Source organism: Oncorhynchus nerka, linkage group LG1, assembly GCF_034236695.1.
Source record: "Oncorhynchus nerka isolate Pitt River linkage group LG1, Oner_Uvic_2.0, whole genome shotgun sequence".
NCBI classification, from domain to species: Eukaryota; Metazoa; Chordata; class Actinopteri; order Salmoniformes; family Salmonidae; genus Oncorhynchus; species Oncorhynchus nerka.
In genome coordinates, this window is record NC_088396.1 from 4531000 (window position 1) to 4554477 (window position 23478).

Consider the following 23478-nt stretch of genomic DNA (forward strand, 5'->3'; position numbering starts at 1 on the left):
CGCTAGCTTGTCAGTTGAATGACAAGCCAACCGTAAAAATGTGTTTGAAGAAAAATGGACAACATGATTTCTCTTTGTACTTCATGCCACAAACCAACTTTGTTTAATTGTCAAGAAGACATGCACAGATTTTAAAAGGGGTAAATTAGCTTTGCTGAAAGGACAGCAACTTTTGATAAACAGATCGACCTCTGCTGCAGAGAAATTGATATGAGATTACGCGCTTCTTGGCTAGGCATAAGAAGGCCTTTACCCTTTGCAGACATAGTGAAAGAGTGCTTTTTGTGTTCAGCATAAATAATGTGCTGACTTCACTAGCAAACATGCAATTCTAAAGCAAATACATTCACTTCAACTTTCTTACACAACCTTAATAAGAAGGGTTGAGGATATAGGAAAATACATTGGTAAGCAGCTAAACGAGGATATATCACTGGCTCCGTGTTTCAGCTTAGCATTTGACGAAAGCACAAATGTTTGTGACTTTGCTCAGTTATGCGTATGGGTCCGGTCCCCTAAAGATACGTCTTATCGGAAAGCAATATTGTGCTTATTACTGCAAAGTGAAACAGGAGGAGCGGATGTGTTGAATGCACTTCAGACCTTTATGAATGGGAACACTCTGAACTGGTACAATCTTGCATGCGTGTGCCCTGACGGAGCCCCAAAGAGAAGGGACTTGTCAGGCTGACGAGAAAGAGAGAGGGTATCCTCAACTTCGCTGCGTATCTTCGCATCATATATCAGGAGGTACTTGTTGCAAATCTCAAGAACAGAGAGTTGAAGATTGTGATGAATCTTCGCCATTTTCGTAAACTGCGGCAGCAGTATGAGACAGAAAATGGCGACTTGGTGATGTACAACGAGGAGAGATGGTTATCTCATGGCAGAGTACTTGAGCAGTTTTTGAGTCTCCTCCCCCAAATCTGCGAATGCCTCTCAACCAAGGGGAGAGACGAGCCAGACTTGGAGAATCCAGAATGGGATATTAAAGTATGCCACATTGACTGACCTCACCTGCCAATGCACTGAATCTCAATCTCCAAGGGGAGAGACGAGCCAGACTTGGAGAATCCAGAATGGGATATTAAAGTATGCCACATTGACTAACCTCACCTGCCAATGCACTGAATCTCAATATCCAAGTGAATACAAATCCACATAACCAGGGGTGGAATTGGGATGGGGAGTGAACAAAATATATTTTAGAATAGAATGTAAGATTTTACAGTGGGATGTTCCCAGAGTGACTTTTTACCCTTCAATTTAATCCCTGTAGGTAACATGCTGTGTCGTCACAACGTTTCAAAACAAAATCACCACACTGTTCTTACCTGACAGACAGTTTGTGTACATCCCAAAACTCAGAGCAGTCACCGCAGATGACCAGAACTTTTGCAAATTTCAACTAGAATGTATTTGTGGAAGTGTTGGAGGAGCCGAGGGGGGAGATTTAATCCAGATTCCAAGATGTACAGGAGTACAATGAGTTTTTCCGTGTAATTGAAACCCCTTCCAAGTCCCAGTGTCTTCTCTGGCCCCAGTTATCACAGGCCTCTCCCCTGACTGTGCTGCAGTGGAATGTGAAGTTGTTTAGCTTCTGGGAAATTACACCCTGAAAGCTGAGATGGGAACCGGTCTTTCCCACTTCTGGAAAATGGTCCCTGACACAGAGAACCCAGCTCTGAAGCAGTGTGTGCTAAAAAGTGATGTCCTTTTTTGTGAGCACATATACTTGTGAATCAACATTTTCAACCATGAACATTGTGAAGGGAAAAACACATGAACAGACTGACCAATGCACTTCTGTACTGCATTACAATGATTTCAATGACACAGTACAAGTATTGTATGAGGAGTGTCAAGGAGCAGCAGGCACAATTATGCTAATCATACTTTTAAGCAGGTTGCTCTTCATTAGGTGTGTTTATACATGGCTATTTGTTTTATGAGAAGAGTCAAGGTACAGCAGGTACACCTCCACTCATCAGGTTATTAAGCAGGTTGCTCTTCATTAGGTGTGTTTATAACACATCCAGGCCTATTTGTTTTATGAGAAGGGTCAAGGTACAGCAGGTACACCTCCACTCATCAGGTTATTAAGCAGGTTGCTCTTCATTAGGTGTGTTTATACATGGCTATTTGTTTTATGAGAAGAGTCAAGGTACAGCAGGTACACCTCCACTCATCAGGTTATTAAGCAGGTTGCTCTTCAATAGGTGTGTTTATACATGGCTATTTGTTTTATGAGAAGAGTCAAGGTACAGCAGGTACACCTCCACTCATCAGGTTATTAAGCAGGTTGCTCTTCATTAGGTGTGTTTATACATGGCTATTTGTTTTATGAGAAGAGTCTATTTGGTTATTAAGCAGGTTGCTCTTCATTAGGTGTGTTTATACATGGCTAATGAGAAGTCAAGGTACAGCAGGTACACCTCCACTCATCAGGTTATTAAGCAGGTTGCTCTTCATTAGGTGTGTTTATACATGGCTATTTGTTTCATGAGAAGAGTCAAGGTACAGCAGGTACACCTCCACTCATCAGGTTATTAAGCAGGTTGCTCTTCATTAGGTGTGTTTATACATGGCTATTTGTTTCATGTGCTGCATTTGGAATGTATTTTTATAAAAAAAATATTACATTAGCAGACAAAACTTATTAATTGAGGTATGTTATTTCAATTTGAGGTTAACGCAGGCGGCTCTCTCAGTGATTGAATTCTGCCGATTTGTGACTACACCGCTCTAGAGGGGGACATCAAGTTGTGACGTGGCCGTATTGAAAACAGGCAGACGGAAGACAAGTCTTCCCCCAGGGCAAGATACCACTGTTCGGTGTCGAACACACTTACAGATTGAGAAAGAGTCTACGTTGTTCTCCCCTAATAGTAGCTCACATCATCTGCCTGAAGGTCTACACATACTGGAAGTGCTAATCACTATGGTAAAAGGTTGTTCCTCCTCCATCCTAGATCCCTGTTTCACCACCTAACACTTACTGTTTAAGTGGTGTACCCAGCAGCAGTGGAGCCATTGGAGAAGAATCTGACACAGACACAGGAAAATGAGACATGTTATTCAGTACAGGAAGATACCACAGCCACGAATGAAGAGCCTAGCTCTACACCAGACAGCAAAACAGGGGACCCTCCGTTAGTATCAGATCACTTGGCCGTTGAACAACAGGCCGATGCCAAGAGAATGCTTTTGGCAGTGTAATGATTTTTCAAGGAATGCGAATGATATAGGCTGTATTCCATCACTCCAAATCCACGTCGGATTGAAAGACCCCTGTACAAAATACTTACATATCTGTTCCATAGCCAGTACACCAGGAGGTGAAGGAGTACCTGCAGGATCTAATCAACAGGGGCTGAATCACAAAATATAAGTCACCCTACTTTTCAGCCATTGTCTTTGTCAGCAAGACTACAGAGAAGTGAACCAGAAATCAGTACCAGAAAGACCCCATCCCTCCAATACAGGACATGTTAGATTAGCCACAGTGGCTTCCTCACCAGGGGCTTCATCACACCCTGGGGCTTATATCAGTGGGTGAGGATTCCCTTCGGCTCCGCCCCGGCCGAGTTCCAGAGAACATGGAGGAGTGTCTGTGGGGTCCGATAGATATCTGTCAGCTATATCTAGACGACAACCTAGTTCACAGCCAGTCCTTTGATGAGTATGTCTGACACACGTCCAAACAGTCCTACTTCGATACCAACAGCATGGCATCATGCTCACTGCTAAGAAATGTGAAATGTTCAGGGCTAAAGTGAGGTTCTTAGGCAGGATGGCGTCAAAAGACGGTTAAACAATGGACACAGCGGATGTGGCTCCTGTCCAGACCTTGATGGAGAGACATCCCGCTACAGTAGGGGAACTCAGGCAGGAGTTAGTGTTATTTTCCTAATACAGGTGAAGTTGGAAGTTCACATACACCTTAGCCAAATACATTTAAATTTCACAATTCCTGACGTTTAACCCTAGTAAAAACTCTCCGTTTTAGGTCAGTTAGGATCACCACTTTATTTTAATTAAGAATATGAAATGTCAGAATAAGAGTGGAGAGAGTGATTTATTTCAGCTTTTATGTCTTTCATCACATCACAAATATTAATTTCCACTACGTTTGCTGCTTCATTGCCTTTAGATATTTTTGTCAGATGTTACTATGGAATACTGAAGTATAATTACAAGCATTTCACGTCAAAGGATTTTATTGATAATTACATGAAGTTGATGCAAAGAGTCAATATTTGCATTGTTGACCCTTCTTTTTCAAGACCTCTGCAATCCACCCTGGAATGCTGTCAATTAACTTCTGGGCCACATCCTGACTGATGGCAGCCCATTCTTGCATAATCAATGCTTGGAGTTTCTCAGAATTTGTGAGTTTTTGTTTGTCCATCCGCCTCTTGAGGATTGACCAAAAGTTCTCAATGGGATTAAGGTCTGGGGAGTTTCCTGGCCATGGACCCAAAATATCAATGTTTTGTTCCCCGATCCACTTAGTTTTCACTTTTGCCTTATGGAAAGGTGCTCCATCATGCTGGAAAAGGCATTGTTCGTCACCAAACTGTTCCTGGAAGGTTGGGAGAAGTTGCTCTCGGAGGATGTGTTGGTACCATTCTTTATTCATAGCTGTGTTCTTATGCAAAATTGTGAGTGAGCCCACTCCCTTGGCTGAGAAGCAACCCCACACATGAATGGTCTCAGGATGCTTTACTGTTGGCATGACACAGGACTGATGGTTGCGATCACCTTGTTTTCTCCAGACAAGCTTTTTTCCGGATGCCCCAAACAATCGTAAAGGGGATTCATCAGATAAAATAACTTTACCCCAGTCCTCAGCAGTCCAATCACTGTACCTTTTGCAGAATATTAGTCTGTCCCTGATGTTTTTCCTGGAGAGAAGTGGCTTCTTTGCTGCCCATCTTGATACCAGACCATCCTCCAAAAGTATTCGCCTCACTGTGCGTGCAGAGGCACTTACGCCTGCCTGCTGCCACTCCTGAGCAAGCTCTATACTGGTTGTGCCCCGATCCCGCAGCTGAATCAACTTTAGGAGATGGTCCATGCGCTTGCTGGACATTCTTGGGCACCCTGAAGCCTTGTTCACAACAATTGAACCGCTCTCCTTGAAGTTCTTGATGATCCGATAAATTGTTGATTTAGGTGCAATCTTACTGGCAGCAAAATCCTTTCATGTGAAGCCCTTTTTGTTCAAAGTAATGATGATGGCACGTGTGTCATTGCAGGTAACCATGGTTGACAGAGGAAGAACAATGATTCCAAGCACCACCTCCTATCAAGCTTCTAGTCTGTTATTCAAACTCAATCAGAATGACAGAGTGATCTCCAGCCTTGTCCTCGTCAACACTCACACCTGTGTTAACGAGAGAATCACTGACATGTTGTCAGCTGGTCCTTTTGTGGCAGGGCTGAAATGTTTTTGGGGGATTCAGGTCATTTGCATGGCAAAGAGGGACTTTGCAATTAATTGCAATTCATCTGATCACTCTTTATAACTTTCCGGAGTATATGCAAATTGCCATCGTACAAACTGAGGCATCAGACTTGGTGAAAATTTATATTTGTGTCATTCTCAAGTCTTTTGGCCTCAACTGTACACCCTATTAGTATTTGGTAGCATTGCCTTTAAATGGTTTAACTTGGGTCAAACATTTTGGATAGCCTTCCACAAGCTTCCCACAATTTGTTGGGTGAATTTTGGACCATTCCTCCTGACAAAGCTGGTGTAACTGAGTCAGGTTTGTAGGTCTACTTTCTTGCACACACTTTTTCAGTTCTGCCCACAGATTTTATATAGGATTGAGGTCATGGCTTTATGATGGCCACTCCAATACCTTGACGATGTTGTCCTTAAGCCATTTTGCCACGACTTTGGAAGTATGCTTGGGGTCATTGTCCATTGGGAAGACCCATTTGCAACCAAGCTTTAACTTTAACCTGACTGATGTCTTGAAATATTGCTTCAATATATCCACATGATTTTTCTACCTCGTGATGCCTTCTATTTTGTGCCCCCTGCAGCAAAGCACCCCCACAACGTGATGCTGCCACCCCCATGCTTCACGTTTGGGATTGTGTTCTTTGGCTTGCAAGCCTCCCCCTTTTTCCTACAAACATAACAATGGTCATTATGAACAAACAGTTACATTTTTGTTTCATCAGACCAGATGACATTTCTCCAAAAAGTACCATCTCTGTCCCAATGTGCAGTTGCAAACCATAGTCTGGCTTTTTTATGGCGGTTTTGGAGCCGTGGCTTCTTTGCTGAGCGGCCTTTTAGGTTATGTCAATATAGCACTCTTTTTACTGTGGATATAGATACTTTTGGACTTCTTTCCTCAAGCATCTTCACAGGATAGAACAGTAGCCAATCAAATGCATGCATCTGACTTGCTCCAGAATAGAAAGAATAACAATTACAAAGTAGGCCCCGTTGTCTACACCCGTTGTATTCGGCACGTGTGACAAATGCAGTTTGATTTGTTTTGCTGATCTACGATCAGAGCTCTGACCACGTCCGTACCAGACAGGTTAAACACGGGTCGATGGGGTCAAAAAAAAGTCAATTATCATTATGCTATTCAGAGTTCAATCAGTATGCATCAGCTGTTTGGAGCAAGGGAAGGAGCAGTAAGAAGACAAAGGAATATTTAGAAGTCCAAAGAAACATGCATAGTACGGACAACATGTCTTAACTTGATCCCAAAGCTAGTCCCAATGGCTACAGGAGTTTGCAAGACAATACAAACAGATCTGGGACCAGTCTACATTTTGTCCTCTATAGACACTCACCTGGAAGTTAACACAGGAGGTCAGTACGGCTGGAATGGTTGTTTTTATACTGCTACCAGTATTCTATATTTGGTTTGGGAACCTTGGGTTACATTTACACTAGGTAAACATGAACTATACACATTTGTTTGTGCTGTGTTCCCAAATCGTTTCGTTCATGTCATACCAAATATACTTCTTGGCATAACAATGTCCATAGGATTTAAAAAGACCACACAAAAATATGTGGGATCATTCTAATCAACTACCAGCATTGTATTGTCTGTGGTTTTTGGAAGGAGTACAGTACTTAAGAACGTTTTCTGAAAAGCTTTTTTGTTTAATTTCACTGGAAGGTCTGCTTGTAAGTCGGACCTTTTGGACTTATTAGACTAATAGGTTTTGATCCTCAATAAAATGAAGTAAATGCATTGGTATTATCATATTTGGGATGCTTTCTCAAAGCAATCTGGCTCATATATCAAATAAAACAAAGACAAATGGATTGCATAAAGAATTGGATATGTATAGCACTTTATTTACAAGTTCTCCAAATGCTTATTTATTCATTGTAAAGGGGAACACTCGCCTCAAAATGATCTCTCTCTATATCTCTCTCTCTCTCTCTCTCACTCACTCACTCACTCACTCACTCACTCACTCACTCACTCACTCACTCACTCACTCACTCACTCACTCATAAAGACTTCCCTTCTCTCTCCACAGGTACTGCGAGTGGTGCGTCTGATAAAGATCTCCCCGGCACTAGAGGACTTTGTGTACAAGATATTTGGTCCCGGTAAGAAGCTGGGCAGCTTGGTGGTGTTCACAGCGAGCCTGCTCATAGTCATGTCAGCCATCAGTCTACAGATGTTCTGCTTCGTGGAGGAACTGGACCGATTCACCACCTTTCCCAGAGTAAGAGTTATTTGGAAGCACAACTGGTATAATGTGTTATGATGCAGTCATAATGCATTATAAGACCTGTTCTAAGCATCTATGATCCTATTTGAATGTTAATCCTTCAGTGAATGATGTTGGCCTACTGTAGCTCATTCACTAGGGTAAGACCTAATTCACTCACTCACACACTCATTCACTTAAGGTAATGAATGATTGGGATGAGTTTAATATTACAGGCCAAATTCCTGATTTGTCATTTTCTGAGCAACTGAACCTGTAGCATAAAAACGGGTCCCACTATTAACTCCCACTTTTCTCCCCACTGAACACTACCCATTCCTTTCTTCTTGAACACGTGATGCACAGGTGTTAACAAATCTGGAAAAAGTCAGGAAAATCATGCTAGTGTGGTGGTATTTAATTTGTCGACAGATGTGGGGCCCACCGCCACCTCCTTTGATTTCTAAGTGCTCATCAGCTTCTTTCTTTCTCATTAGTCACATCCTTTCATCCACCCCCCCTCCCCGCCCCTTTTTCCCCCGCTTCCACTGATTCTAGCACAGTTGGACTTGGAGTGGTTCTCGTAAACAGATGCCGCTCTTCGTCTTCCCTTTTCCGGGACACGGCCACACACGGCCACACACACACACACACACACACACACACACACACACACACACACATACACACACACAAACAAACAAACAAACAAACTCTCATATGGATTCACACATGGATTCACACCAACCACAAGTGCATGGACACACTCACATACACACACAGGCACATATGGGTACATTCACACAGGGGCACATAATGCATACACACCGCACACACATCAGATTTAATGATGTCCCTCGTGGATAGATCTGTTGCTGGGTTTATCATTATCTGCAGTGACTTGGGGTGTAGATTTAGGAGAGGAGAAGAGAGGGGAGAAAACAGGAGAGGGATCTGTCTTATTCTCTATCTCCAATAACCCCCTTAGCCCTCCCCCTCAGTTTTGTGCGATCCCGCGAGCCCCATCGTGTCATAGTGGTATCCCAATTCAAGTTTGAGCGAGACGTAGTACCTTTTCAACCCTCTAGTTGGTCCTCCAAACAAAGTGAATCGAGATGCATACTTTCTTTCGAGTGGTAACCAAAACTCCCATGAAGCTCTGCGATCCAAGTTTGTAGAGTTGCTTCAGGAAAAATGACAGACAAATATACTAGGAGGGAAGCAAATGTAAGTAATTATAACTTCATAACAAATCATGCTTTGCTCAGAATGTTTGTGCAATACATTTCAACTACCAAAAAACACTTCTGGGTCATGAATCGGAAGCTACGCACTTATTTCTCAACCTCCCTGATCTGAAATATTACTTACCTGTTGCTGCTGACCGAGATTTACCACCTGCAATGAAAAAGAGGAAGGGACAGGGGGACTCCAAGCTAGGATGAAAATGCTCCTCTTCCTAATATCTTGATGACTAATGTCCAATCGCTGAAAAAAATACCATCAGTGCAAGGCTTCAATCGCAGAGGGACATCAGGGAAGGCTGTGCCATCGTTTTTACAGAGACATGACTTACGAACGATACACTCGACTGCTATTCAACCAGACATCGTTTCCATTTTCCGTATGGATCAGACGGCGGTTTCAGATAAGAGTGAAGGGATATGTTTCCTCATCAACAATTACTGGTCTACCAAAGTTGAAAACATCTCAAGCTCCTGTTCACTCGACATGGAGTTTCTTTTTTTCTCTGTTTTTTAAAAAACGTTTACCCCTATTTCTCGAATTTTGTGATCCAATTGGTAGTTACGGTCTTGTCCCACCGCTGCAACTCCTCTACGGAGAGATGAAGGTCGAGAGTCATGCGTCCTCCGAAACACAAACCAACCAAGCCGCATTGCTCCTTGTCACACTGCTCACTTAACCTGGAAACCAGCCGCACCAATGTGACGGAGGACACACCGTCCTGCTGGCGACAGATGTCAGTTTGGCCAAACCCTCCCCTAACCTGTATGTCCCTGGGCCAACTGTGCACCACCTACATTTACATTTACATTTAAGTCATTTAGCAGACGCTCTTATCCAGAGCGACTTACAAATTGGTGCTTTCACCTTATGACATCCAGTGGAACAGCCACTTTACAATAGTGCATCTAGGTCTTTTAAGGGGGGGGGGTGAGAAGGATTACTTATCCTATCCTAGGTATTCCTTAAAGAGGTGGGGTTTCAGGTGTCTCCGGAAGGTGGTGATTGACTCCGCTGTCCTGGCGTCGTGAGGGAGTTTGTTCCACCATTGGGGGGCCAGAGCAGCGAACAGTTTTGACTGGGCTGAGCGGGAACTGTACTTCCTCAGTGGTAGGGAGGCGAGCAGGCCAGAGGTGGATGAACGCAGTGCCCTTGTTTGGGTGTAGGGCCTGATCAGAGCCTGGAGGTACTGAGGTGCCGTTCCCCTCACAGCTCCGTAGGCAAGCACCATGGTCTTGTAGCGGATGCCAGCTTCAACTGGAAGCCAGTGGAGAGAGCGGAGGAGCGGGGTGACGTGAGAGAACTTGGGAAGGTTGAACACCAGACGGGCTGCGGCGTTCTGGATGAGTTGTAGGGGTTTAATGGCACAGGCAGGGAGCCCAGCCAACAGCGAGTTGCAGTAATCCAGACGGGAGATGACAAGTGCCTGGATTAGGACCTGCGCCGCTTCCTGTGTGAGGCAGGGTCGTACTCTGCGGATGTTGTAGAGCATGAACCTACAGGAACGGGCCACCGCCTTGATGTTATTTGAGAACGACAGGGTGTTGTCCAGGATCACGCCAAGGTTCTTAGCGCTCTGGGACGAGGACACAATGGAGTTGTCAACCGTGATGGCGAGATCATGGAACGGGCAGTCCTTCCCCGAAGGAAGAGCAGCTCCGTCTTGCCGAGGTTCAGCTTGAGGTGATGATCCGTCATCCACACTGATATGTCTGCCAGACATGCAGAGATGCGATTCGCCACCTGGTCGTCAGAAGGGGGAAAGGAGAAGATTAATTGTGTGTTGTCTGCATAGCAATGATAGGAGAGACCATGTGAGGTTATGACAGAGCCAAGTGACTTGGTGTATAGCGAGAATAGGAGAGGGCCTAGAACAGAGCCCTGGGGGACACCAGTGGTGAGAGCACGTGGTAAGGAGACGGATTCTCGCCACGCCACCTGGTAGGAGCGACCTGTCAGGTAGGACGCAATCCAAGCGTGGGCCGCGCCGGAGATGCCCAACTCGGAGAGGGTGGAGAGGAGGATCTGATGGTTCACAGTATCGAAGGCAGCCGATAGGTCTAGAAGGATGAGAGCAGAGGAGAGAGAGTTAGCTTTAGCAGTGCGGAGCGCCTCCGTGATACAGAGAAGAGCAGTCTCAGTTGAATGACTAGTCTTGAAACCTGACTGATTTGGATCAAGAAGGTCATTCTGAGAGAGATAGCGGGAGAGCTGGCCAAGGACGGCACGTTCAAGAGTTTTGGAGAGAAAAGAAAGAAGGGATACTGGTCTGTAGTTGTTGACATCGGAGGGATCGAGTGTAGGTTTTTTCAGAAGGGGTGCAACTCTCGCTCTCTTGAAGACGGGAGGGACGTAGCCAGCGGTCAGGGATGAGTTGATGAGCGAGGTGAGGTAAGGGAGAAGGTCACCGGAGATGGTCTGGAGAAGAGAGGAGGGGATAGGGTCAAGCGGGCAGGTTGTTGGGCGGCCGGCCGTCACAAGACGCAAGATGTCATCTGGAGAGAGAGGGAGAAAGAGGTCAGAGCACAGGGTAGGGCAGTGTGAGCAGAACCAGCGGTGTCGTTTGACTTAGCAAACGAGGATCGGATGTCGTCGACCTTCTTTTCAAAATGGTTGACGAAGTCATCTGCAGAGAGGGGGGGAGGATTCAAGAGGGAGGAGAAGGTGGCAAAGAGCTTCCTAGGGTTAGAGGCAGATGCTTGGAATTTAGAGTGGTAGAAAGTGGCTTTAGCAGCAGAGACAGAGGAGGAAAATGTAGAGAGGAGGGAGTGAAAGGATGCCAGGTCCGCAGGGAGGCGAGTTTTCCTCCATTTCCGCTCGGCTGCCAGGAGCCCTGTTCTGTGAGCTCGCAATGAGTCGTCGAGCCACGGAGCGGGAGGGGAGGACCGAGCCGGCCTGGAGGATAGGGGACATAGAGAGTCAAAGGATGCAGAAAGGGAGGAGAGGAGGGTTGAGGAGGCAGAATCAGGAGATAGGTTGGAGAAGGTTTGAGCAGAGGGAAGAGATGATAGGATGGAAGAGGAGAGAGTAGCGGGGGAGAGAGAGCGAAGGTTGGGACGGCGCGATACCATCCGAGTAGGGGCAGTGTGGGAAGTGTTGGATGAGAGCGAGAGGGAAAAGGATACAAGGTAGTGGTCGGAGACTTGGACGGGAGTTGCAATGAGGTTAGTGGAGGAACAGCATCTAGTAAAGATGAGGTCGAGCGTATTGCCTGCCTTGTGAGTAGGGGGAAGGTGAGAGGGTGAGGTCAAAAGAGGAGAGGAGTGGAAAGAAGGAGGCAGAGAGGAATGAGTCAAAGGTAGACGTGGGGAGGTTAAAGTCGCCCAGAACTGTGAGAGGTGAGCCGTCCTCAGGAAAGGAGCTTATCAAGGCATGAAGCTCATTGATGAACTCTCCGAGGGAACCTGGAGGGCGATAAATGATAAGGATGTTAAGCTTGAAAGGGCTGGTAACTGTGACAGCATGGAATTCAAAGGAGGCGATAGACAGATGGGTAAGGGGAGAAAGAGAGAATGACCACTTGGGAGAGATGAGGATCCCGGTGCCACCACCCCGCTGACCAGAAGCTCTCGGGTGTGCGAGAGCACGTGGGCGGACGAAGAGAGAGCAGTAGGAGTAGCGGTGTTGTCTGTGGTGATCCATGTTTCCGTCAGAGCCAAGAAGTCGAGGGACTGGAGGGAGGCATAGGCTGAGATGAACTCTGCCTTGTTGGCCGCAGATCGGCAGTTCCAGAGGCTACCGGAGACCTGGAACTCCACGTGGTCGTGCGCTGGGACCACCAGATTAGGGTGGCCGCGGCCATGCGGTGTGGAGCGTTTGTATGGTCTGTGCAGAGAGGAGAGAACAGGGATAGACAGACACATAGTTGACAGGCTAGAGAAGAGGCTACGCTAATGCAGAGGAGATTGGAATGACAAGTGGACTACACGTCTCGAATGTTCAGAAAGTTAAGCTTACGTAGCAAGAATCTAATTGACTAAAATGATTAAAATGATACAGTACTGCTGAGGTAGGCTAGCTGCGTTGTTGACACTACCCTAATCAAGTCGTTCCGTTGAGTGTGAAGTTTCTACAATGCTGCTTTTCGGGGCAAGCTGGCTAGCTAGCAGTGTTGGTTACGTTACGTTGCGTTAGGAGAACGACAATAGCTGGCTAGCTAACCTAGAAAATCGCTCTAGACTACACAATTATCTTTGAAACAAAGACGGCTATGTAGCTAGCTATGTAGCTAGCTACGATCAAACAAATCACACCGTTGGGACTGTAATGAAATGAAATGAAAATATGATACTACCTGTGGAGCGAAGCGGAATGCGACCGAATGCGAAAGTTCTATTCAGTAGACGTTGGCTGGCTATTGGCTAGCTAGGAGTGTCTCCTACGTTAAGGACGACAAAATAGCTGGCTAGCTAACCTCGGTAAATTAAGATAATCACTCTAAGACTACACACTCTAACTACACAATTATCTTGGATACGAAGACAGCAAAGACAACTATGTAGCTAGCTAATACTACACTAATCAAGTCGTTCAGTTGAGTGTGATAGTTACTACAGTGCTACGGTAGCCGGTGAACGTATGCTAGCTGGCTAGCTGCTAGGCAGATAGGAGGACGACGAAATACGATAATAACGCAATTATCACTCTAAGACTCCACACTCTAAACTACACAATTATCTTGGATACGAAGACAGCAAAGACAACTATGTAGCTAGCTAACACTACACTAATCAAGTCGTTCAGTTGAGTGTGATAGTTACTACAGTGCTACGGTAGACGGTGAACGTGTTGGGCAGATAGGAGACGACGAAATACGATAATTACGCAATTATCTTTGATACAACGACGACTATGTAGCTAGCTAAGAAGAAATTGCTAAGATTAGACAAATCAGACCGTTGTACTATAATGAAATGTAATGAAATGTAATGAAAAAGTTATACAACCTGCAGACCGAAGCGCGGATGCGACCGGCTCGCTCCAACCCGGAAGTTCGCTCCCGTTCACGGCCGGCTGTGACACAGCCTGGGATCGAACCCGGGTCTGTAGTGATTCCTCAAACACTGCGATGCAGTGCCTTAGACTGCTGCGCCACTCAGGAGGCCCCTACGACCTGGAATTTCTGATGTTAAAATGCCGACCCCACTATATGCCAAGGTAATTCACGTGTTATTATCACATTCATGTATATACTGCCACAAGCAAACACCAAGTTGGCACTCAGAGAACTGTACAAAATCATGAGGCAGCAAGACTCCTCTCACCTGGAAGCAATCTTTATCAGCTCGGGGATTTTAACTTGCAACCTTCTGGTTTCTAATCCAACGCTCTAACCACTAGGCTACCCTGCCACCCCAGTAACATTGTAATCGATGGAATTGAGGACTTAAAGACTAAAACTTGGCATAACACAGAAGTCAAGGCCAAGAAACTCCTGGCAAATCAACTCAAACCGGACCCCAAACTCATCGAGATGGAGAGGGCACATAGAAATGGCACTTTCTTCCCCGAAGGACGGCCCAGATCTATAGTGGTGAAACTGCTCAGGTTCAAAGACAAGGAGAAGATTCTCATAATAGCCAAGTGCCTGAAGGGAACCAAAATCTTCATCAATGAAGGTACGCCTCAAAATAAAGGAACTGCTGCCACAACTAATTGAAGAATGAAAATTATGATCAGCTTGTTGTTCTACGATTTTACACACACACACACACATGATTTATTCTACTTTGTTAGTGCGTTTCACATAACCTCATGACCAAAAACACACATTGCTCTAATTGTCATTGCCCTCTGAAGTCTTCAGTTGTGTTATGCGGACTGTGTCAATGTGCATTCCAAAGGAAAATGTATGGTTGTATTGGACATGTGAGACATGCACTTCTATTATTCTGTTCCATTTTCTGGATGATTCCGACTGTGTATCTCTCTTAGTTGGACAGGATGTCAACCCTGATAACACGGACTTGAACCCATTAGATATTAATGAAGCGAACGATAAATACAATGATTGTGTTGATCTAGATTCTAATTTCCTGAGATTTACCAGAGATGAGTCTATCACTTGCGATTACCACAATGTCAAGCGATTTAACAACCTGTATAGCAGTTTCTCATTTTAACACGGAACCCAAACCGGCTGCACGTGTGTGCCATCGTGCGCCAACGTACATACATTTCTTTTGGTTACCTGCTTCTATAAACCAATGAGGAGATGGGAGAGGCAGGACTTGCAGCGCGATCTGCGTCACAAATAGAACTGACTTCTATTTTAGCCCGTGGCAACGCAGACGCTCGTTGGCGCACGCGAGCAGTGTGGGTGCAATAATTGAATAATATAGATTTCTTTATTGTAGTAGGCTAACCTTCACATTAAAGACGGAAGATACTGTATGTGTCATGAAATGCAGCTGAAGTAACATAGCAAACTCTTTCATTGCGTATAGTGTACAATGCCTACAATGCCATCAGAAAGTATTAATAACCCTGGACAAATTCCATGTTTTGTTGTTTTACGGCATGAATTCAAAATCGATGAAATATGATAGAAAATAACCCATCTACGCACAATACATCCTGACAATAGGAAAACATTTTTTCTGTTGTTGTTGTGTGCCTTATGTAAACAGGATGCATGTTTTGGAATATTTATATTATGTACAGGCTTCCTTTCACTGTCATTTAGATTAGTATTGTGGATTAACTACAATGCTGTTGATCGAGGGCCTAGAGAGCTACCCTATAGTACACCACACTTTACAGTTTTACATTCGATAACCTTGCATTAAAGAGTTCTATTGGATAGATAGCTCTGAATCCACGATATAGCAGAGGTTGAAAAGCCATAAGACACAGTTGAAGTCGGAAGTTTACATACACTTAGGTTGGAGTCATTAAAAGTAGTTTTTCAACCACTCCACAAATGTTGTGTAAACAAACTAGTTTTGGCAAGTCGGTTAGGACATCTACTTTGCGCATGACACAAGTCATTTTTCCAACAATTGTTTATAGACAGATTATTTTCCTTATAATTCACTGTATCACAATTCCAGTGGGTCAGAAATGTACATACACTAAGTTGACTGTGCCTTTAAACAGCTTGGAAAATTCCAGAAAATGATGTCATGGCTTTAGAAGCTTCTGATAGGCTAATTGACATCAAATCAAATCAAATTAATTTATATAGCCCTTCGTACATCAGCTGATATCTCAAAGTGCTGTACAGAAACCCAGCCTAAAACCCCAAACAGCAAGCAATGCCAGTGTAAAAGCACGGTGGCTAGGAAAAACTCCCTAGAAAGGCCAAAACCTAGGAAGAAACCTAGAGAGGAACCAGGCTGTGTGGGGTGGACAGTCCTCTTCTGGCTGTGCCGGGTAGAGATTATAACAGAACATGGCCAAGATGTTAAAATGTTCTTAAATGACCAGCATGGTCGAATAATAGTAAGGCAGAACAGTTGAAACTGGAGCAGCAGCACAGTCAGGTGGACTGGGGACAGCAAGGAGTCATCATGTCAGGTAGTCCTGGGGCACGGTCCTAGGGCTCAGGTCCTCCGAGAGAGAGAAAGAAAGAGAGAATTTAGAGAGAGCATATGTGGGGTGGCCAGTCCTCTTCTGGCTGTGCCGGGTGGAGATTATAACAGAACGTGGCCAAGATGTTCAAATGTTCATAAATGACCAGCATGGTCGAATAATAGTAAGGCAGAACAGTTGAAACTGGAGCAGCAGCATGGCCAGGTGGACTGGGGACAGCAAGGAGTCATCATGTCAGGTAGTCCTGGGACATGGTCCTAGACATAATTTGAATCAATTGGAGGTGTATTTGTGGATGTAGTTCAAAGCCTACATTCCAACCCAGTGCCTCTTTTCTTGACATCATAGGAAAATCAAATGAAATCAGCCAAGACCTCAGAAAAAGAAATTGACGACCTCCACAAGTCTGGTTCATCCTTGGGAGCAATTTCCAAATGCCTGAAGGTACCACGTTCATCTGTACAAACAATAATACGCAAGTATAAACACCATGGGACCACACAGCTGTCATACCGCTAAGGAAGGAAACGCGTTCTGTCTTTTAGAGATGAATGTACTTTTGTGCGAAAGTGGAAATCAATCCCAGAACAACAGCAAAGGACATTGTGAAGATGCTGGAGGAAACATGTACAAAAGTATCTATATCCACAGTAAAACGAGTCCTATATTGACAAAACTGAAATGCCGCTCAGCAAAGAAGAAGCCACTGCTCCAAAACAACCATGAAAAAGCTAGACTATGGTTTGCAACTGCACATGGGGACAAAGATTGTACTTTTTGGTGAAATTATGAATGATGAAACAAAAATAGAACGGTTTGGTCATAATGACCATCGTTATGTTTGGAGGAAAAACGGGGAGGCTTGCAAGCCTAAGAACACCGTCCCAACCTTGAAGCATGGGGTGGCAGCATCACTTCACAAAATAGATGGCATCATGTGGTAGGAAGTTAAAGCTTGGTTGCAAATGAGTCTTCCAAATGGATAATGACCCCAAGCATACTTCCAAAGTCGTGGTAAAATGGCTTTAGGACAACAAAGTCAAGGTATTGGAGTGACCATCACAAGGCCCTGACCTCAATCCAATAGAACATTTGTGGGCAAAACTGAAAAAGTGTGTGCGAGCAAGGAGGCCTACAAACCTGACTCAGTTTCACCAGGTCTGTCAGGATTTTAAATGTATTTGGCTAAGGTGTATGTAAACTTCCGACTTCAACTGTACATTTTCTCAACAACAGGTTATGGTCAATCATTTCACAGACTGATCTGAAATCTAACAGTACACCTCCCACAATCCATCTTCAATTTCTTCGAGATCATTTCCCTCACTTTGTCCTCAGACTGTCCAGATCCGATGTGGAGATTCTGCATTTCCGTCTGCAACGATGTTGTTCTGCCTCGATTGTCCCTCAAAATAATTCAAATTTCTTTGTCATTGTTATCATGTATTCAAATACAGAACTGATGTACTCTCTCAATGACTTACAGAATGCTGTCATCTTTCTGTGATCATGTTTAAACTCATTGAGCTGACCCTGGGAGATCTGTAAGCTGTTCTTCAGGCCCTGCATCTGTCTGGTCAGGTCATCTATCAAATCAAATGTATTTATATAGCTCTTCTTACATTAGCTGATATCTCAAAGTGCTGTACAGAAACCTAGCCTAAAACCCCAAACAGCAAGCAATGCAGGTGTAGAAGCACGGTGGCTAGGAAACCAGGCTATGAGCGGTGGCCGGTCTTCTTCTGGCTGTGCCGGGTGGAAATTATAACAGAACATGGCCAAGATGTTCAAATGTTCATAAATGACCAGCATGTTCAAATAATAATAATCACAGTAGTTGTCTAGGGTGCAACAGGTCAGCACCTCAGGAGTAAATGTCAGTTGGCTTTTCATAGCTGATCATTGAGAGTATCTCTACCGCTCCTGCTGTCTCTAGAGAGTTGAAAACAGCAGGTCTGGGACAGGTAGCATGTCCGGTGAACAGGTCAGTGTTCCATAACCGCAGGCAGAACAGTTGAAACTGGAGCAGCAGCACGGCCAGGTGGACTGGGGACAGCAAGGAGTCATCATGCCAGGTAGTCCTGAGGCATGGTCCTAGGGCTCAGGACCTTCGAGAGAGAGAAAGAAATAAAGAAAGATAGATAGAATTAGAGAGAGCATACTTAAATTCACACAGGACACCGGATAAGACAGGAGAAATACTCCAGATATAACAGACTGACCCTAGCTCCCCAACACATAAACTACTGCAGCATAAATACTGGAGGCTGGGACAGGAGGGGGCAGGAGACACTGTGGCCCCATCCGATGATACCCCCAGACAGGGTCAAAACAGGCAGGATATAACCCCACCCACTTTGCCAAAGCACAGCCCCCACACCACTAGAGGGATATCTCCAACCACCAACGTACCATTCTGAGACAAGGCCGAGTATAGCCCACAAAGATCTCCACCACGGCACAACCCACCAACCCAGACAGGAAGACCACGTCAGTGACGCACCCCTCCTAGGGACGGCATGGAAGAGCACCAGTAAGCCAGTGACTCAGCCCCTGTAATAGGGTTAGAGGCAGAGAATCCCAGTGGGGAGAGGGGAGCCAGCCAGGCAGAGACAGCAAGGGCGGTTCGTTGCTCCAGTGCCTTTCCGTTCACCTTCAGACTCCTGGGCCAGACTACACTCATCATATATTCAATAAAGACTTAAAGGTTGAGACCGAGTTTGCGTCTCTCACATGGGTAGGCAGACCATTCCATAAAAATGGAGGTCTATAGGAGAAAGCCCTGCCTCCAGCTGTTTGCTTTGAAATTCTAGGGACAATTAGGAGGCCTGCATCTTGTGACCATAGCGTACGTGTAGGTACCAAATCAGAAAGATAGGTAGGAGCAAGCCCATGTAATGCTTTGTAGGTTAGCAGTAAGACTTTGAAATCAGCCCTTGTGTCACGTCCTGACCTTAGTTCCTTTTTTATGTCTCTATTTTGGTTTGGTCGGGGCGTGAGTTAGGGTGGGCATTCTATGTTTTTCATTCTATGTTTTGTTCTGTGTGTTCTATTTCTATGTGTTTGGCCTGGTATGGTTCCAAAACAGAGGCAGCTGTCAATCGTTGTCTCTGATTGAGAATCATACTTAGGTAGCCTGTTCCCACCTGTGTTTGTGGGTAGTTGCTTTCTGTTTTGTGTTTTTCACCTTACAGGACTGTTTCGTGTCGTTCACTGTCTTTGTTGTCATTCAGTGTTCAGTTCATTTAATTAAATTTACTATGAACACTTACCACGCTGCCTGTTGGTCCGATGATTCCTATTCCTCATCATCTGACGAAGAGGAGAGCCGTTACACCTTGCCTTAACAGGAAGCCAGTGTAACGAGGCTAGCACTGGAGTAATATGATCACATTTTTTGGTTCTAGTCAAGATTCTAGCAGCCGTATTTAGGGCTAACTGAAGTTTATTTAGTGCTTTATCCAGGTAGCCGGAAAGTAGAGCATTACAGTAGTCTGACCAAGAAGTTTCAAAAGCATGGATAAATTTTTCTGTGTCATTTTCGGTCAGAACATTTCAGATTTTTGCGATGTTACGTAGATGGAAAAATGCTGTCCTTGAAACAGTCTTGACATGTTCGTCAAAAGAGAGCTCAGGTTCCAGAGTAACGCCGAGGTCCTTCACAGTTTTATTTGAGACGACTGTACAACCATCAAGAGTAATTGTCAGATTCAACAGAAGATCTCTTTGTTTCTTGGGACCTAGAACAAGCATCTCTGTTTTGTCCGAGTCTAAAAGTACAAAAATTGCAGCCATCCACTTCCTTATGTCTGAAACACAGGCTTCCAGGGAGGGCAATTTTGGGGCTTCACCATGTTTCATCGAAATGTACAGCTTTGTGTCATTCGCATTGCAGTGAAAGTTAACATTATGTTTTCGAATGACATCCCCAAGAGGTAAAATATATAGTGAAAAGAGACAAACTGATATCTTTCTTACAGAAAATATCTAAACCAGGCCAGAACTTGTCCGTGTAGACCAATTTCGGGTTTCCAATCTCTCCAAAAGAATGTGGTGATCGATGGTATCAAATGCAACACTAAGGTCTAGGAGCACGAGGACAGATGCAGAACCTTGGTGTGATGCCATTAAAAGGTAATTTACCACCTTCACGAGTTCAGTCTCAGTGCTATGATGGGGTCTAAAACCAGACTGAATGGTTTCGTATACATTGTTTGTCGAGTTGCTGCACAACAGCTTTTTCTAAAATTCTTGAAAGGAATGGGAGATTCAAGGTTTGGCTTTTTCAAGAGAGGCTTTATTACTGCCACTTTTATTGAGTTTGGTACACATCTGTCTATGAATTGTGTGGTAGGCTATCCTGGTGGATTCTGCTGTGCGCCAGTGATGTAGTGATTTCCCATTTGCAAGGGTTATGTATCTCTCCCTACAACTAATTGCTCCGTTTGAGGGCCACTCCCCCACAGAAGGAGACTCGAAAACGAGGGGGGATAAGGGGGTAATAGGATTGAGTCTTACAATAGGCCCTCAAGGCACAGGGGAACAGTTGACCTTCATCTGACCTACAAACAGACTGGGAATGGACATGGGGCCAAGTCTCCAAGTCATAGCACCCTTTGGGGTCTGTGTCAGACACACAAATATACATGCATATGCATTCACGGACACATCCACACACACATGCACACAAGTACACACACACACACTAGTGATGCACACGTTAATTCATAACTCACATTCCCCGCGGTTATATCTGTAAGGCGGGCAGGTTTAGGGTCATGAAATATTGTGTGGATGAAGGGCGGGTGGGTGGCTGGCGGGCGGGTTGAATAAAGAAAAAAATGCATTAAATTGTTATGCAGTTCATATCTATAGGCTACATTGAGGCTTTTACCTGGCTTTGGTGTGTAGTGTAAGCATAAGCTTTAGGGCCTAACTGTAGCATGCCAAATACACAGCAATTGCCAAATTGTTGGAACTTGGTTAGATACAGTTAACGTGTATCCACTCAGGAAAAATGGACAGTGTCAGAGTTTAATTGAATAAGAGAAAAACTGCTAAATGGAGAGTTGAAAGGGGGGGGCAGAACAGTAGTCTAATGTTTGGGAAAGATTTGGTGAAAGGGATGATACGCTACATGACCGAAGGTATGTGGAAACCTGCTCATCGAACATCTAAATCCAAAATGACTACTTCCACTAGATTTTGGAACATTGCCGCAGGGACTTGCTTCCATTCACCCACGAGCATTAGTGAGGTCGGGCACTGATGTTGGGCGATTAGGTCTGGATCACAGTTTATTTATATTTTTGTATTTTTTTATTTCACCTTTATTTAACCAGGTAGGCTAGTTGAGAACAAGTTCTCATTTGCAACTGCGACCTGGCCAAGATAAAGCATAGCAGTGTGAACAGACAACACAGAGTTACACATGGAGTAAACAATTAACAAGTCAATAACACAGTAGAAAAAAAAATGGGCAGTCTATATACAATGTGTGCAAAAGGCATGAGGAGGTAGGCGAATAATACAATTTTGCAGATTAACACTAGGGTGATAAATGATCAGATGGTCATGTACAGGTAGAGATATTGGTGTGCAAAAGAGCAGAAAAGTAAATAAATAAATAAAAAAAACAGTATAAAAACAGTATGGGAATGAGGTAGGTGAAAATGGGTGGGCTATTTACCAATAGACTATGTACAGCTGCAGCGATCGGTTAGCTGCTCGGATAGCTGATGTTTGAAGTTGGTGAGGGAGATAAGTCTCCAACTTCAGCGATTTTTGCAGTTCGTTCCAGTCACAGGCAGCAGAGTACTGGAACGAAAGGCGGCCAAATGAGGTGTTGGCTTTAGGGATGATCAGTGAGATACACCTGCTGGAGCGTGTGCTACGGATGGGTGTTGCCATCGTGACCAGTGAACTGAGATAAGGCGGAGCTTTACCTAGCATGGACTTGTAGATGACCTGTAGCCAGTGGGTCTGGCGACAAATATGTAGCGAGGGCCAGCCGACTAGAGCATACAAGTCGCAGTGGTGGGTGGTATAAGGTGCTTTGGTGACAAAACGAATGGCACTGTGATAGACTGCATCCAGTTTGCTGAGTAGAGTGTTGGAAGCCATTTTGTAGATGACATCGCCGAAATCGAGGATCGGTGGGATAGTCAGTTTTACTAGGGTAAGCTTGGCGGCGTGAGTGAAGGAGGCTTTGTTGCGGAATAGAAAGCCGACTCTTGATTTTTTTAATTTTCGATTGGAGATGTTTGATGTGAGTCTGGAAGGAGAGTTTGCAGTCTAGCCAGACACCTAGGTACTTATAGATGTCCACATATTCAAGGTCGGAACCATCCAGGGTGGTGATGCTAGTCGGGCATGCGGGTGCAGGCAGCGATCGGTTGAAAAGCATGCATTTGGTTTTACTCGCGTTTAAGAGCAGTTGGAGGCCACGGAAGGAGTGCTGTGTGGCATTGAAGCTCGTTTGGAGGTTAGATAGCACAGTGTCCAATGACGGGCCGAAAGTATATAGAATGGTGTCGTCTGCGTAGAGGTGGATCAGGGAATCGCCCGCAGCAAGAGCAACATCATTGATATATACAGAGAAAAGAGTCGGCCCGAGAATTGAACCCTGTGGCACCCCCATAGAGACTGCCAGAGGACCGGACAGCATGCCCTCCGATTTGACACACTGAACTCTGTCTGCAAAGTAATTGGTGAACCAGGCAAGGCAGTCATCCGAGAAACCGAGGCTATTGAGTCTGCCGATAAGAATATGGTGATTGACAGAGTCGAAAGCCTTGGCGAGGTCGATGAAGACGGCTGCACAGTACTGTCTTTTATCGATGGCGGTTATGATATCGTTTAGTACCTTGAGCGTGGCTGAGGTGCACCCGTGACCGACTCGGAAACCAGATTGCACAGCGGAGAAGGTACGGTGGGATTCGAGATGGTCAGTGACCTGTTTGTTGACTTGGCTTTCGAAGACCTTTGATA

At 44.9% G+C, this 23478-nt stretch overlaps 1 protein-coding gene across 2 annotated transcripts in view; it reads left to right on the top strand.

Moving 5' to 3' along the window:
• nalcn (sodium leak channel, non-selective) overlaps positions 1-23478 on the top strand; it is a 291484-nt gene that overhangs the window by 138397 nt on the left and 129609 nt on the right. For both annotated transcript variants that reach the window (XM_029647141.2, XM_029648174.2), the window contains exon 14: positions 7534-7725. In XM_029647141.2, the coding sequence (XP_029503001.1) occupies positions 7534-7725 (192 nt within the window). The remainder of the gene's footprint in view (positions 1-7533; positions 7726-23478) is intronic.